The 17,490-nt window shown below is 45.4% G+C and overlaps 1 protein-coding gene and 1 pseudogene across 2 annotated transcripts; both read left to right on the top strand.

Annotated features, from left to right (window-relative positions):
- Positions 1 to 421: 421 nt before the first annotated feature.
- LOC308439298 (CD209 antigen-like protein B) lies at positions 422 to 8,437 on the top strand (the record flags this gene model as incomplete). Its single annotated transcript, XM_080941026.1, has 9 exons — positions 422 to 623; positions 1,158 to 1,247; positions 1,694 to 1,780; positions 2,859 to 2,945; positions 3,787 to 3,873; positions 5,006 to 5,092; positions 5,581 to 5,732; positions 7,084 to 7,193; positions 8,287 to 8,437. The coding sequence occupies 9 exons, from the start codon at positions 422 to 424 to the stop codon at positions 8,435 to 8,437; spliced, it is 1,053 nt and encodes a 350-aa protein (XP_080797152.1).
- A 7,785-nt stretch (positions 8,438 to 16,222) lies between these two features.
- Positions 16,223 to 16,735, top strand: LOC308439081 (protein unc-119 homolog A-like; annotated as a pseudogene). The gene has a single exon. The product of its transcript is annotated as a protein unc-119 homolog A-like (transcript).
- The last annotated feature ends 755 nt before the right edge of the window (positions 16,736 to 17,490 follow it).

The following is a 17,490-nucleotide window of genomic DNA, read 5'->3' as shown; positions in this document are numbered from 1 at the left end:
ACAGAAATCTCCACTGGTTATGACATAGCAAAGCAAGATAGCCACGAGTCAGAAGGGCAGAGGAACTGGAAAAATGGGATCTTGATCTCCTATGTTCAGCATAGGTTAAAGATTTATTATATAGGCCATTATTAGCTTTGAAATGACACCGATAATTTGGTCACACCATGAACACACCGGTTCTTTCTGCTACAAAATCCCAACATGCAATACCCTCCCTTGAAAAAAAAAAAAAAAACTAACTAAATCTCAAGTTATCTGGCACAAGATAGGCGGTGTCAAAGGTGCAGTCCCTCCCTCTGGCTCTTCTGCAATCCATGGGCTTCCCTTTCCCCTTCCGGAGTGAAAAAAATTTTTTAGAGAACATAAGGAAATAAAAGCTGGGGTCCCCAGCATTCCCACAGTGGGGACAGTGGTGACCATGAGTGTCTCCATGGAAACCAGGATGCAGCCTCTTGGTTCCATAGGTGAGGCTGGGCTGGGATTCTGGGAGCATGGTGAGGGAAGCTCAGAGCTGAGGCTGCCCAGGCTTGACTGGTGCTCTCTTCCCCCAGAAGATGATGAGCTAATGATCAGTGGCAGCTCCAGACTACGACCAAATTCTGGAATCAAAGGCTTGGCAGGTACAATACTGTGAGGGGGCTGAGGAAAAGTAGACAGCCCTCCTCGAAGTGGGTCTTTGGGGCTGAACGATAGATAGGACTCTGAACTTTGTCTTCCTGGGGAGATAGGGGTTGGATGGGGAATAGAGGGCCACTGGGAAGGTTGGGGCAGGTGGTTAGGGGAGATGTCACAGGCTGTGGGAGGAGGAGGCTAGGGAAGGAAACGATGGACCATGGGGAGGTAGGACATGAAAACTTGGGCTATGGTATGGTGGAAGTTGGGACAGGGAATTGACGGTCCTGGAAAGATGGAGGGTGTAGCAAGGAATTGAGAGTCTTGGGGGAGTAGAAGCTGGGGTAGGAAACTGAGAGTGTGGGTAGATGGAGGCTGGGGCAGAAAAACCACAAGCTGTGAGGAGACTGAGGGCGGGGAACAAAACCATGGCCCATGGGGAGGTAGAATCTGAGTCTCGATTCACATGCCAGGTGGGAGGAGGATGCTGATCAACTGCTTTAGAACCAGGCGACTAAAAAGTCCACTTTTTTCCCCGGAAGGATGCCTGAGACACAGACAAGTCCTCTTGGTCCTGCAGCTGCTCTCCTTCCTGTTCTTGGCTGGGCTCCTGATGATCATCCTTTTCCAAGGTCAGGCACAACCAAGGGCTCAGCTCTTGCAGGACCTCAGCTAGAACCTTTTTAGGTCTGGGAGGGAAATGGAGAGTGTGAAGTGGATGACGTGTGTTTAAACGAAGCCCCCGTCTCTGGTGTAGGACAGAAAAGATGCGTGGGTGGATCCCGGATCCATTTCTCCTTGTGGCTCATCTATTTCAGAGTGGTAGGTTTCTCTAGTCTTCAAGCAGAATTAGGGAAGACGTTAATGAGAAACCGTCTCAGACTCTGGAGTGCTGCTGTGTGCCTGTAATTCCAGCTATCGGGGAAACTGAGGCAGGATGATCATTTGTGCCAAAGAATATGAGAGAAGCCTTGACAACATAATGAGACCCATCTAAAAGAAAAAGGAATGTGTCTGAGTGCAGGACTTGACACACAGAAAGTATTTAATAATGAAATTGTTTTTTCCTTCCTCTTAGTCTCCGGGACCCCAAACACCCAGGGGCAGGAGGAACCCACACAAAAGAAGATCCTCCAGGAACTGACCCAGCTGACAGATGACTTTAGTGAGTGACCAACAACCAGAAGTGCCATGGCCTCTGGAGGGCTCTGGGGAAAGGGGTCAATTTTCCTAAATTGTCAGATCTCTATGAACCTCAGTTTTCTCAGCTCTTTGAATTGAGACCACAAGATTAACAGTGACTAAAAAAAAAAAAATAGTAATAATACTTGATTCGGGTTGTGCACACAGTAGGTTCTCAGTGCCAACAGGGGCTGTATACACAGTAAGCACTCAATATTCACAATGGCCATATACACAGTATGCATTCAGTGTTCCCAGAGGATATGTGCATGCTTGGCACACAACAATGTGCACTGTGCATGCAACAGACACTACATGGTCATTGGGGCCATATACACATGTAATGTTCACAGGAGTCATGCACAAAGTCAGAACTCAGTTAAACAGTTCTCTTGGCCTCTGTTCTGATTGCTGATCATCAAACAGTCCCCAGTCTAGAGGATAATACTTGGGATTCCTGGGGATGGGGTTTGGGGTTGTAGGTGTTGGGAAATAGAGGGGAATGGTTCCCTAGGATGCTGTGTTACTCTGAAGGGCCTGAAGGTTAAGTAGACAAGAAACATAGTCATGCAAGGGTGGTTTATCCTGACCTGCCTCCCCTGGGGTTAAATGCTCTTCTGGGTGTTCAGTTTCCCAGTCTTCAAAGGAAATAAATCAACAATCCGAAACTGTCCTAGATGCTAGAATGGCAGCACCCATCTGTAGTCTGAGCTACTGGGGAATCGGAGGGAGGCATAACCATTTATGTGCAGGAGTTTGAGAGAAGCATTGGCACCAGCTGAAACTTGTCTAAAAAGGTGAAATGAGAGTGAAAGCTGGTGAGATCGTTTAGCAGACGGAAGCGCTTGCTACAAAGCCTCACAAGCTGGATTCAATCCCTTGAACTCACACAGTAGAAGAAGAGACTCCTACAAGTTTTCCGCTGAGCTCCAGGCATGCAAACATGCTCGCCCCCTGCCCCTACACACAATAAATAAACGCTTTTTAAAATGACACAGCATCACTGGAGACCAGTGGCACGTGATAGATTTAATAATGGCACTTTTTTTTTCTTGGCACAGTGTCCCGGATCCCCATCTCCCAGGGGCAGAATGACTCTATGCAGGAGAAGATCTCTGAGCAGCTGAAAGAGCTGAAGGCTGAATTCCGTGAGTGAGAAACCAGCAGTCCGAGGCCTTAGGTCCGTGGGGACCAATTTTGAGTCATCAGACCTCTTTGAGCCTCAGTTTCTTTATTTGTTCATTGAAACCACAAAGTACCAACAAAGATGGTATTTGCTCCTTACAGGGACTATACACACAGTAGGCACTCACTTTTCCAGGGGTTGTTCACAGGGTAGGCACTCATCGCTCCGAAGAACCATGCATGCATCAGGCATTTAATGTTCACAATGGTCATGTGCCCTGTGTAAACTCAGTGTACAAAGTGCTGTCTGTACACACAGTAGAAACTCAAGCCAATGTCTTGACTCCTATTCTGGACTCTATATAAGTATATTTCTTCCTGTCAGAGGAAGTGGACAGGGACTTCTGGGCTTTCCTGGGGGAGGGGAGGGATTTAGGAAGCAGAGAATGGAGTAGTTCCCCAGCATTCTGTGTCAAGGAAGAACCTTCACTTCGGAGGGCCTGAAGGTTGAAGAGAAAAGGAACATAGCATTCATTCAAGTATGGGCTCATTTTAACCCCCAAACCCCACATCTCCAGGATTAAACACCCTTCTGAATGTTTGCTTTCCCCAGTCTCCAAAAGAGAGTAAACATGACATCAGTCAGAAACCAGCTCAGAAGCTGGAGTAGGCAACCTGTGCCTGCAATCCTTGTCACTGGGGAACTAGGAAGGGAATGCTCGTTTGGGCCAGAATTTATGACAAGCTGTGACATGGTATGGTTCATAAAATATGACATAAGATCTCCCAGGGATGGGCGGTGGCACACTGTAGGTGTTTAATGATGGCAGTTCTTTATTTTTCTCTTTGTTTTCCTTGGCACAGTGTCCAGGATCCCCATCTTCCAGGGTCAGAATGAATCCATGCAGAAGAAGGTCACTGAGCAGCTGCTGCAGCTAAAGTCTGAAGTCCGTGAGTGATCAGAAACCAGAGGTCACTGTTGGGGTCACTATCCTTGAATCATCAGACCTATTTATGCCTCGGTTTCTTCTTCTGTGAATTGAGGCCACAGGTGACAGCAAGGGTGGCACTCAGTGTTTACAGAATCAGGCACCCAGTAAGCATTCAGTGTTGATAGGGACCGTATATACACTAGGTACTTGTTTATAAGCACCATGCATACAGTAGGTACTCAGTGTTCACAGGGACATGCACAAAGTAGGTACTATGTGTTCATAGGGACAATATACACAGTAGGTACTCAACATTTACAAAGCCTGCATTGGTCAGGTTCTCTGGAAGAACAAGTTAATTCTATAGAATGAATATTTACCAAAAGACTCTACTAGGTCAGCTTACGCAATATGGTCTAACCCGTCCACAGTGGCTGTCAACATGCTGCAGAAGCTGAGAACATGGTAGCTGCCCAGTCCTTAAGTCTGGGTGCCTCTGAGCTCTGATCTGGAGCCTGAGGGATTCCTGGAGAGCACATATCAAGCCGCAATGAAAAGCTGAAGGAATGAGGCTCAACATCAGCAGAGGATGGAGGCACCAGAGGCAGCAACAGGGTAGATGGGAAGATGGACAGACAATAGCAGCCGTGCTTTTCCCTCGGCTTCCTTATGTCTTGGCCATCCTGTTCATCTTTCCAAAAATGCCCTCACAGCCCTGCCCTAAGGTGTGTCTCTTGGTTCATTGCAGGTATGATCATGTTATCATCACCAATGAGCACAACAGGGACTCCATCTTCACTGAGTTTGTGCACATAGTAGGCAGTCGGTGGTCACAGGGACTGTGCACAGGGTCATTACACAGTATTCTTAAAGTTGTGCACAGAGTAGGAACTCAATATTCATAGGTAACATGCACATAATAGGCATCCGGTTAAGCCAGTCTACTGGCCTCTGTGTGAGCTCTAAGTCTCTACTTCTCACCATACAGGAGAGGAAATGGAGGCAGGACTCCTGGGTGTTAGGTTTAGACAGCAGGGTGAGCTCCATCTCAAAAGAGAAATGGCATAGTGTCCCTGGGGACACAATTCAGGCCACTGTGTTCACAGCAGAGGTTTAACAGCTGCAGTTCCCCCTCTTTTTTCTTGGCCCAGTTTCCAAGATCTCAAGCTCCCAGGTGCAGGATAACTCTAAGCAGGAGAAGATCTACCAACAGCTGGCACAGATGAAGACTGAGCTCCGTGAGTGAACAGAAGCCAGAGGCCTCAATCACTTTGGGTCAACTTCTTTGAATTCTCAGTCATCTTTGAACCTCGGTTTCCTCCTCTGAATTGGGTCTATAATGTAGCAGCAAAGAGAGCAATTGGTCTTTACGGGGGTTGTGCAGACAGCAGGCACTCAGTGTTGACAGGGGCTGTGCACACACAGTGAACGCTGAGTGTTCCTAGTGGTGCACACCCCAGGCACTTCAGTAATCCCAGAGGCCATGAGTTCACCTCCTACCCACTGTTCTGAACTTGACCACCTAGTTCTTCCAGTCTAGAGGAAGCGGAGCTAGGACCCCCGAGTTTCTCTACAGTTTCAAGGGGGTGTAGAAAGTGGTAAAGAAATGGTTTCCCGGGATGCTGTGTCAAGGGCAGGCTCTGGCTCTGGAGAGTTTGAAGGCTAAGCAGGCACAAAAATCACAGGCATCCAGAGGTGAGTCTGTTCTAACCCACTCCCCCAACAGTCCGCCTGTGTCGACTCTGCCCCTGGGACTGGACATTCCTCCTAGGAAACTGTTACTTCTTCTCCAAGTCCCAACGGAACTGGAATGATGCCGTTACAGCTTGCAAAGAAGTGAGGGCTCAGCTAGTCATCATCAACAGTGATGAAGAGCAGGTATATCTGGTGGGGCCGAGTCTTGTCTGGTCTGTGTGCCTGACTCCTGATCAGCTGGGTTTAAGATAATTTGCCAGAGTTGTGTGAGGGAAAGAAGAGAAGGGAGATCCTGAGCCCTTGGCATAGAACTATGGACTGAACATTTGTTAGTGCTTTGGGGACACCTAACATGCGGTAGATATCACCTTTGTGCTGGTCACTATTTAGCCACCTGCCCACCTGCTCTTGGAGAGATAAAAGTCTTGGTGTACATGCTGATTAGACAGCACCGCAGACAAAGGTGCTTGCCTCTGAGCCTCACACCCCAAGTTTAATTCCTAGGATGCCCGTGGTAATAGGAAGGGACTAACTCTTCAAGTTGCCCTCTGACAGACACACCTGCAGGGTGGCATATGCCCATCCAGACATAGAAGTAGATGTAATTATGAAAAAATAAGTCCTGATATGGGCCTGCTTCACATGCCTGAGAACCTTGACTTCAAATCCAAAGATAAAGAGGAATGGGGTGAGATGGCTCAGCAGCTTAAGGCACTTGCTACCGAGTCTGACAATTTATCCTCTGAACCCACATGGTGAAAAGAGAGAACCAACCCCTACAAATTGTCCTTTGACTTCTACATATGTGCTGTGGCATTTACACCCACATATACATATGCACATACATGTATTCATATACATAGGCACATACACATACATAGATATGCACACATATAGATAATCACGCATAACCTGATATAATATGTAGTGCTTGCCAATTCCCCTGGTGTAGATATTCTCACCATGGACAATTTCAAGTTTATAATGGGATGCCACTGAAGAACTGAAAAGAACAGGTACTCATCTTAGGTAACCATGAGTTAGCATGATCTGCTTCCAACACATTATAGTCAGTAATGAGGAAATTCTATAGACTCATTCTATAGACTCGGAATTCTCAATAGCCATACAGGAACATTAGCAGAATTGAGGAAGGGTATGGATAGCTGTGTAATTCCCAAGTGTGTGTGTGTGTAGTATGTATGTGTGTGTATGTGTATATGATGTTGCTATCTTTAATACAGGGTCTCTTTAGTTCTTTCTGGTCTGGAACTCACAGAAATCCTGTGGATTTCTGAGATTAAAGGCATGTGTTTTCGTGTCCAGCCAGCTGGGTACCACCCTGTGCTGAGCAAATGTGCCACCCATAGGCTACAGATGTAAAAACGACTGCCAACATCTAAGCACACATGAGTGTGCCTGACCTGATAGAGAAGAAGGGAAAAATAAGATTTTAAGTAGACATTTCTGCCAGAGTTTGGAGAGACAAGCTGAAAGTAGGAGTCCCCCTTGACTCTCCTCCTCTTTATTCCAGACCTTCCTACAGCAGACTTCTAAGGCTAAAGGACCAACCTGGATGGGGCTCTCAGACCTGAAGAAGGAAGCTACTTGGCTCTGGGTAGATGGTTCTGCTCTGTCATCCAGGTAGATCCAGGGAACAACCAACAGAGTGGAGTCTAGACAGTTCTCTGATGCTCTGATAGCTACCTTTGGGTCTCATCTTCCTCTCCCTGGCCTCCTAGCAATAAGAGCTGCCCATATTTGCTGATGGAAGGAAGTCTTCCTACCCACGCCCAGGTAGAATATTAGCAAATCCCACCATCAAAGCAACAAGAGAAACGTCCCTCTGAGGGGTGTTGATTTTGATGTAGGCTATTAGTAGAAAAGACAAAAGAAAGAAAGGCCACAGGGCAAGGGGATTATTAACATTGAAAGATGGCTTGTTGGTTTGGGGATAGTATGTACACAAAAGAATGTTCAATCCCCATCACTGCGTAATCTGGAATGGTGGTCTATGCCTGTAACCCCAGCAGTTGGAAGGTAAAGGGGAAAGAATCAGAAGTTCAGTGTTCTCTTCAGCTACGTAATGGGTTCTGAGCCAGCCTGGGCTACATGAGACCCTGTTTCAAAAAAAAAAAAATGTTTTGAAAAGGAAAAATACAAAGGAAGGAAGAGGGAGGGAGGGAGGAAGAGAAAAGTCTGTAGGGAAGGAAATGTAGGAAGGAGAGGGGGACAACAAAAGCTTAATGGTAGTTTATAAGGATGACCATATTTCTCACAGCACAACACAGAGATCATGGGAAAGAACCAGAACAAATCAGAATAAAAAGAAAGGATACACTGTGGGAAAGGACCTATACTTTGTTGTCCATACATAGAAACAGGCGAAACAGGCTTAGCATCTACGGGTTTACCATTTTATCATTCTGATCCCTAATTGTCTGGTGCGTGGCATGGGGCAGACATATTGTGGGCCAGAAAGAACCCAGTAAGAAAGGTAGAATTCTGATTGGTTGGTTTACATCGAAAACCCACACTTCTTCAATGTAGGACATATCAAGAATCAGAAAATCCAAAGCCAACTGACCCAGACATGCCCCTATCTCCAGAATAAGGCCTGTCTACAATATGCATTCTCGAAGGATGGAAAGACATTAAGTTTCACAAAGCTAAAACTATGGCATGGTTCACAACATGTAGCTGGAGTAGACTAATGTTTTGTTGATTGCTTTTCCAGATTCCAGAAATATTGGAATAAAGGGGAGCCCAACAACATCGGCGAAGAAGACTGTGTAGAATTTACTGGGGATGGTTGGAATGATGCCAAATGTGAACTCAAAAACTTCTGGGTCTGCAAGAAGTCTGCAACCCCATGTGCTCAAGGCTAGCTCATCTCACCTTCTACCTTCATGCTACTGTGCCAGGCGGATAGATGTGCCGCAGTTTCCTGCCAGCCTCTTCTCCCTGCCTGGTGGCCTCAGGATTTTGAAAACATGCCCTGGGAATCTTTTTTTTTTTCCATCAGATTTTTCATCCTCGGCATTTATCCTAGTTTTGTTTCTGCTGATGTAATAAAGTGCTCTAACAAAAACCAACTAAAGGAGAAAGGGGCTTATTTTACCTTACATTCCAGATGACAGTCCATCACTGCAGGGATGTCATGGCAGGAACTTGAGACAACTGGTCACATCACATCAACAGTCAGGGGCAGCCAGAAGTGCTTGCAAGCTAACTTACTCAGTTTCTTTGACTCATCCGTTTTCCTACTCCTACAGTTTACGACCCCTGCCTAGGAAATGGTGCCATTCATAGTGGGCTGGATGTTCCCACCTCTGTCAACTTAAGACAGTTTCCCACAGACATGCTCACAAGTCAACCCACTGAGACTCTTCTCGGGTGACTGTAGATTGTGTCAGATTGACAAGCTAACTGTCACAGTGAGACCCAATCACTATTTTCCTTTAGCTTTCAGGTTTCTCTGGGCTTAGGGTTCACTCTTGCCCCCCACACCCACTTCAGTGTAGTTACCTGATATGGGATGCATTCAGGACCTGGATGTTTTCCATTAATCTGACCCATCTTCCTTACTGAGATGCACACACTCAAAGGCCAGAAGAAGAAGTTGATGTTCTCTATAGTTCTTCACTTTATTCCCTTGAGAAAGGTATTGGAGTTCCTTATCTTCCAGCAAGGCCAGCAACCTGAAAGATCCAGTGTTTTCCTGTCTCCACTCACCCCCTAAAGTGGGGCTACAGGCACATGTGGCCATGCATAGCCTTACAGTTACTAGGGCTCTGAGCTCCGGCCCTCTCTCTTGCACATCAGTGCTCTTACCCACTGAGCATCTCCCCAGCCCTCTGTCCATTGTCAGGTAGTCTAGTTTCCTGATGCTGTAATAAAGTCCTGAGAAAATGAAAGTCTGGAGAGAAAAGGATTGTTTGGCTTACAATTCCAGGTTGCAGCTCATCCCTGCAGGGATACCAAGGATGGAACTTGAGTCAGCTATTCATATTACGTCCAAAAGCACAGAGAATAAATTTTTCTACTTTTTCTACTGTAATACAGTCACCCAAGGCCAGAGAATGATGTGGTCATGTTAGAATGAGCTTCCTCCTGTTCAGTTGACTTAAGAAAATGCCCCATAGATATTTGTGCAAGCTCACCCAAAATAGACAATTCCTTGTTGAGGCTATTCTTCTATGTTGTGTCAAACTGACAACTAAAGCTAACCATCCCATAGAGCCATACATATCTGCCTTGTCCCCTGAGACTTGATCCTTTCCATGTATGCCTGCATTCTGCCGGCTCACTTTCCAGCAACCTACCTGAGAACGCTTGGCTAGGAACCTTCCCTGGTCTCTGTAGCTCATCATGCAAACTAAAGCACGGACAAGATCATTCTGCTTCATCACCTATGACCTCCAGGAAACATCATACAAATATTTCAGCTCAGGTGCTGGAGAAATGGCTCAACAGTTTAGAGTACACTCATTGCTCTCCCAGACGAATATAGCTCTCAGAACCCATATCTGATGAAACTCCAGCTCTGTGGAACCTATCACTCTCTAATAGCTTCTGTGGGCATTTAAATTTATATGGGGTACACACAGACACACACACACTGTATGTGTCATATAGAATGTATTATATATACCATATAGTACATACCATGTATTATATATACAATATATAATATATGTGCTGAGAGGATCTCCAAGATTTTTTTCTCTGAAGAGAACATGTTTCCCCTGCTACTAGACATTCTGTCGGAGGCAGCTATGGCCTACCAATGTGTTAATGCCTAGACTCTGATGTAAAGAGCTACCTTTTCCAACAAGAGACTCATGCCGGGGACAGCTCAGGTATGTGGGACAAAGCTGCAGTCTTCTGCTTCTTAGCTTCTCTTCGTCTTAACAGATGTGCTAGCATTACTTTTTCATGTTGTATCTTGGATGCACTTATTCTTTTCATCCCCAGGTAGTCCTTCCGGTATCATCCGTAGAGCTTGTTTGTGTTAGATTATGAACCAGGACCTTTAGGTCTCCCAGCCTGAAGACACCAGGGCACCTCCTCTTCTCCTAAAGTTGACAAGCTCTGTGGGGAAAAATGAAACCATCTCAAAGGGAAGAAGCAATCACAAACCAAAGAAAACCTCATCATGCCATGCCTCTCCTGAAGCCTGGTCCCTAAGGATTTAGGGAATGGTAGAGCCTATAAACAAATTCCCTCCCTACCTCTGAGGTCCTGAGCTTGAGTAATGATCAGATTCTGGACACCAGCAAGCAATGTATTATCCTAGAGAGAGAGCAGTTGATAGTCCTAGCAACATTCCTTTGAAGAGAATTGATTTTTCCCTTTGCAAGTAAGTGGGTGTCAGTTGCAAACACCTTCTTTGTTAGGGGGTATTCATTCCCGGTCTTACTGCTGGGGACTCTGTCTGGTTTGAACCTGGGGGATTCTTCTGCATACTTTCCCACCAGCTCACTTGAGTCAGATAGCCCTCTTTCTAGGCGCATATGTGACTGTCTGTTTCCACCACAATCAGACCCCTGCCTATGTAAGAGCCTATGTGTTCTCCCTGCCTCTGGAGTCATTCTGACAACTGTTTTCTCCGTTTAATGGTTGAGCAGTCAGACACTTCCTCAGCCTCTTCCTATTATGAGATACCTCCCTCTTCCCTGCAATTGTGATAGGTAGCTTTGTTTTTTTCCCACACTACTCATCATTTGTTTTAACATGATAATTCACAGGAAGCAAGCTGTTTGGCACAGTCTTACCACAAGACAGACAGTTCAGCAGGTGAGCCCAGTGACGTGAGTTTGATATCTGAGAGCCATGTGGTAAAGAATATAAAACTTCTCCCCTGGATTGGGCACACACACAAACAAACACACACATATACTCATGTACACACAGTCACACATGCACATACACACTCACAAATACACACACACAATGTACTTTGATCACATTCTTGCCAATTGTCCTCTCTTATCCCTTCACTGTCCCACCAAACCCTATTTCTTCCCAACAAGCCAGACTCTTATTTTTTTTTTTTTCTTAGTACACTATTTATTTGTTTTATGTTTAGATACCCGTGCTGGGCAGAATGTCACTCAAGTGAAGACCAAAGGAGGGCTTACAAGAGTCCGTTCTCTTCTTCCCAGGGACTGAACTCAGGTCATCAGGCTTGGCAGCACGTGCCTTTACCTGACCCACATTCCCGGCCCACCACTCCTACTTCCATATCCCAATCTGGCCCTAGACATGTTGCTTAGTAACCAGTGGTTTCTGGGAGCATTGTTAGGTACCCATGCTAGATGTCTCCTTTCAAACTCATTTTGTACTATACGTTTAATTGTTACAAACTATTACGATTGCATGTGGAATTCTGCAACCTCTCTTGATTTGGTTAACCCTTACCTCCCATACTCATTTCCCTACGCCTCCATCCCCCACTTTAATGTTCTGTGTGTTCTATTAGCCCCAGGTTGTTAATGCTCTTTCCCCGTCCAGTGGCCCCCGGCCAATACAAGCACAGTCTAAACACAGATATCTAAAAACTGAAGCTAGGACCACAGACAGGAAGAAGCGGGTGCTGGTTATCTTTCTGGGTTTGCATTTCCTGACACGGAGTGCTGTTTTTCCAGTTCTACCCATTTACCTGTGAATTTCATAATTACATCTTTCTCTACAGATGACTAAAGCTCAACTCTGTATTTGTATCGAAAGTGCCTTATTTATTCGGCAACCGATGAACATCTGAGCCGACTCTTTTTTAATAGCTATTGTGCATCGAGTATCAGTGAACTTGGATGAGCAAACATTGGGGCATATTCCCAGCAGTGTACGGCTGAGACATATGGCGGTTCTAGGTTTAGCTTTCTGAGAATCTCCCGTACGGCTTGCCACAGTGGCTGCACCAGTTTACAAGCCCACCAGGAGGAAGTTTCATTTTCCCCACATTCTCACCGCCATTTTTGTTGCCACCTATTTATTTATACATATTTATTTTTATCTTAGTCATTCTGGCTGAGGTAAGGTGGGTTTTCAGAGTGGTTTGAATGGCTAAGGATATGAAACTTTTTACCCTTATTTTTTAATTGATTATTTGTGAACCACATATCATGCAGCTCTTTAGCACTCGTCTCCCATTCTTCCCACATTTCCCTAAATAAAGGAAAAATCGTGTTCGTTCTGTGTTGTCCATATACTTACCGGAGCATGGTCAGATCCCTACTGGCCAGCCCCAACGGAAACCTGCATCTTCACCAGAAGCCATCAACCGAGGACAGTCACGTTGTGGAGGGGAGGGACAGGGCCAGTTCCCCTGTGCCCACGGACAACTAACATGGCTTCAGGAAGCATGCCAGATTACAGACTCTGAGTGGGCTTTGATGGTAACATAGGGCAGACTAAGAAATAAGAAATTTGTCTTTTTCTACATGTGTCTACCCAGTTTGACCATTTGATGAAGATGTCTTTTCTCAATTTGTATTGTTGACCTTTTGTCAAAATTTCAAATGGCATGGGAGTACAGAATTATAGCTCAGTCCTCTATTCTATTCCATTGATCTGTGGTGCATGTGTGTTTGTGTGTGTGTGTGTGTGTGTGTGTGTGTGTGTCCATGTTGCATTCACTAAAATATCTGTGACTAGTCCCTTAAGATTGTTGAAAATTATACTTAGAGGGTAGTTTATCGATATGACCATTTATCAAAACAGCAATTCATCCATGTGTATGGCTTTTCCAGCTATGGATTTTTAGCCAGATTTAAAGTGCCAGTCATGAATTCCCTTCTGAAGAGAAGGCGTTGACACAGTAAGAAACAGTTGGTTGCTCCCACGAAAGTCATGCAGCTATCAATCAGTGGGTACATATTTTAATGAGAAAATATGATATACAACCACTTTTCCACACATCTTTTGCTTTATTTAAAAAGAAAGCCATGTGTCTCATGCATGTGTGTGTGTGTGTGTGTGTGTGTGTGTGTGTGTGTGCACCTTTTTGCACATTCTTTTCCTAATGCATCTTATCTCAGCTGAACATCTCAACCTCTCACCATTCCTCCTCCATCCTCACATCTGTATTTCCACTTTTCCCTGGACCTAATATCTGGGCCCCCAACTCTACCTGAAGATTCTGTCTCTACTGGGAGCCATATTTGTACTAGGAACTCCAGAAGATTCCTACTCTACCAAAGGCCACACTGGTACTAGGAACCCAAGAAACCTGTTACGTGGAATCTCCGAGGGCATGCCAGTTCTCAGAACCCCAGAATCCCAAAGGTCAGTTCACACAGGCCACCAAACCACCAGTGGAGACACACTACTGGACCGGACCTGAAGACTTGCTGGTCATCAGAATCATACATCACTCAGACCACAAGACCAGAAAGAAACCCAAAAGCAGGGGGAAAACCATCCAACAAAGAAGTCAGAAATGATCACCTAAACATATAATAACCAAAACCCAGATGACTAGAGGCCAGTATTAGTACAGAGTCATCAACATCCAAGGTGATACGGGATCACCAGAGCTATCCTACTACGGCGAGCACTGGATTGTATAACAAAGATGAAGCACATGAAAATGACCTTAAATCCAGTCTTATGAAAATAGTAGAAGCCTTTGTAAAAAAAAAAAAAAAAACATGACTTTAAACTAATCACGCGAGGGCAGACAAGGAGTTAAAGGAAGTGAACGGAACTGTTCAAGATGTGAAAATAGAAATAGAAGAATAAAGAAAACACAAAAAGATGAGGTACTGGAAAATGGGAAGATCTAGGTGAGTGAACAGAGCTATAGACACAAGTGTCACCAACAGAACACAAGAGTCTTGGGCATAGAAGATAAGATAGAGAGATTGACATGGCAGACAAAAAAATGTGCAATCTAAAAAGGTCCTGACACAAAACGTCCAGGAAATCAGGAGTCCTCTAAAGAGATCAAACCTAAGAATAACAGGAATAGAAGAAAGAGAAGATTTCTAGCTCAGAAATCATGGGTTAAAAAAAAAAAAAAAAAAAAAAAAACCCTAACCTAAAGAGGATGAAACCTATAAAGGTACAAGAAGCTTGCAAAAGAACAAATATATTGGACCAGAAAAGAAAGTCTTCCCAAAAGATAATAATCTAAACACTAAACGTACAGAAAAAAGAATATTAAAAGCTGCACAGGGGAAAGGCCAAAAAAACATGTAAAGGCAGACTTAGTATAATTTTTTTAAATTAATCATTCTATTCACTTACATCTCAAATGATACCCCACTTCCCAGTTTCCCCTTCACCAGCCCCCCATCCCACATCTGCCCGTCCCCCTCCCCTTTGCCTGTATGAAAATGTTCCCCCACCTACCCACACTCTCTTGCCCCACCCCCTCCATCATCCTCCTATGTTGCTTGACATGGGAGTTAAATATAGGTCCTCTGCAAGAAGAGTATGCATCCTTAACCACTGGGCATCTCTCTCTCTGGATCCAGGACACATCTGTCTTTTAAAAAGTCAACATTGCACATTGTCATGGTCTGTAGGAGATCAGCATTGGAGGATCCTGGGTGAAAGGCATACAGAAAACAGGTATTTCCCTTTGGCATGCTGCTGTAAGTCTGTAACTTGCACAAGATGAGAACTGGAGTTCCCAGAAGGGAAAAAAAGGAGCTACACTTGTATTAAAGATTATACAAGGTTATGACAGCTAGATTTAATTGTTAACTTAATAACTCTAGGACCACCTAGGAAGAGAATCTCAACAAAGAATTATCTGCATTGCATTGTTCTGTGGGCATGTTTGTGGATGATTGTCTTAAGTAAGTGATATGGGAAAAAAAAAAAACCTAGCTGACTATGGGTGGCACATTCCCTAGTCAGGGAGCTTTGCACTCTATAATTATAGAGTGTAAAAACTGAGCTGAGCAGAGGCAAGTAATGTGGCTTGACTCTGTTAACCTCCCTCCTAACCATGGATATGACACTTATCTTGAGCCCCCTGCATAGTGAGTTCCTTATGGAAATTGTACTATGAAATCAACCCTTTCTCCCTAAGTTGCTATTGCTTTTCTTCTTCTTCTTCTTCTTCTTCTTCTTCTTCTTCTTCTTCTTCTTCTTCTTCTTCTTCTTCTTCTTCTTCTTCTTCTTCTTCTTCTTCTTCTTCTTCTTCTTCTTCTTCTTCTTCTGTCAAGGTATTTTATTAGAGAAACAATTAAAACTAAAACAAGTGACTGAGCTTCAAAACTGTAGAAAGTTAAAATGCTACAGACCCCCAACCCCTGCAAAAGAGCCATGTTTAGTCCCTATGAAAACCATTGTTGCCTACCTCTGATCTAACCTAACATATTTTAAATGAATTCTTAGGAGACCACTGGCTTCCACCAATCCAAAGCTAAGAATGTCACCAGATAGAATCTTAAATCTACAGACGTTTCCCCCTTCCCCTGGCTCCAGCCGGTGCAAGTAGCGGGCGAGGATCTGTGGCCCCGCGAGGCCATGAAGGTGAAGGGACCTGGCCAGGGGCGGAGCCCGTTCCAGGGATCTCGAACCGGAGCATGGAGCCCACGCTTGAGCCTGGGGCAGAAGCCGAGTCCGGGTCCGAGTGGTAGCGGGAGCCAGACCCCGGACCCAGGTTGGGGCCTCTGCATGGCAAGCAGCCCGTAGGGTCCAAGGACATGCTGGGGCTACAGCGGATCACGGGTGCTCCCCTGAGGAAATTATCTACAGGATTGACTTCGTCGAGTTCAAGATCCAGGACATGGATTCAGGGACTGTTCTTTTTGAAATCAAGAAGCCCCCTGTTTTGGAACGGTTGCCCATCAATCGGCAGGACCTGGAACCCCAATGCAGGATGCTTTGTTCGCTACCAGTTCACACCTGCCTTCCTCCGCGGGAGGCAGATGGGAGCCAAGGTGGAGTTCACAGGGGGGAGACAAGCCGGTCAACAACTTCCACATGGGTGAGAGGCACTACTTTCGAACCCGGCTCTTCAAAAGCTTCGACTTCCACTTTGGCTTCTGCATCCCCGGCAGCATGAACACCTGTGAGCACATCTATGACTTCCCGCCTTCCTCCGAGGAGCTAATCATGAGACGATTCATCATCCATCTGAGAGGCAGACTGACAGCTTCTACTTCGTGGATGATCGGCTGCTGATGCACAACAAAGCAGGCTATTCCTACAGTGGGGCACCCTGACCCCCAACATTGCCCCTGAGGCTCTGGCCTGGACCTGCGCTGTGTCCTCTCCACCATCATCTCCATGCGGGGATGGCTCCAGTAGCTCTGGACCCTGAGTCAGTCTTGAGAGAAAAGGTGCCCAGCATCCCTAGGCGAGCCTCTGAAGCTTGTGGGAGGGGCAGTAGGGGAAAGCTGTCTGTCTTCATGTTCAGGAAGGCTTTCTGCAAGAGGAGGACTTCTGGATGCTTCACTAGGTCCACTGAGTCTGAGTTTCAGAGTAGTGTCCCCTTCTTGACTGTGACTAGATCAGGTTAGAAATCTATTCCCTGTCCCTTGCCCACCACCTCCATGCTATTTATAATTGCCAGTTCACAGACAAAGATCCACAGTGGGTACCCTGGTCTCAGCCCTGGCTTCTCCATCAGGAGCCGAGAAACTGCCCGAGGTTCGAGAGGGGTGGGTCCAGAGCACAGCCTGTGAGACCTGGACAAACTGTAAATAGTTTTAAATAAACCTTTTTTGTTCTTGGGGGGGGGGGAGAAGAAGTTTCCCTGAATCATCTGGAGCCCACCTACTTGAACTAATAAAAATCTCATGTGGCCATTCTCCATTAGAACTTGGTGTTTAGGACAACATAAATGTGTGCCTCTGGAATCTTGTTGTCTAAACTCCGCTCCAGATCGACACTTTATTCTCTTTTTCATTCTATTTGAGGTGAGAGCTGTGTTTCTGAGCCAACAAATATTAACATAGAATGTATTTTAAGTCCATAA

The sequence above is a fragment of the Micromys minutus genome, assembly GCF_963924665.1.
Source record: "Micromys minutus genome assembly, chromosome: 29".
NCBI lineage: Eukaryota > Metazoa > Chordata > Mammalia > Rodentia > Muridae > Micromys > Micromys minutus.
Note: the sequence above shows the minus strand (reverse complement) of the source record. Positions and strands in the feature narration are given on the sequence as shown.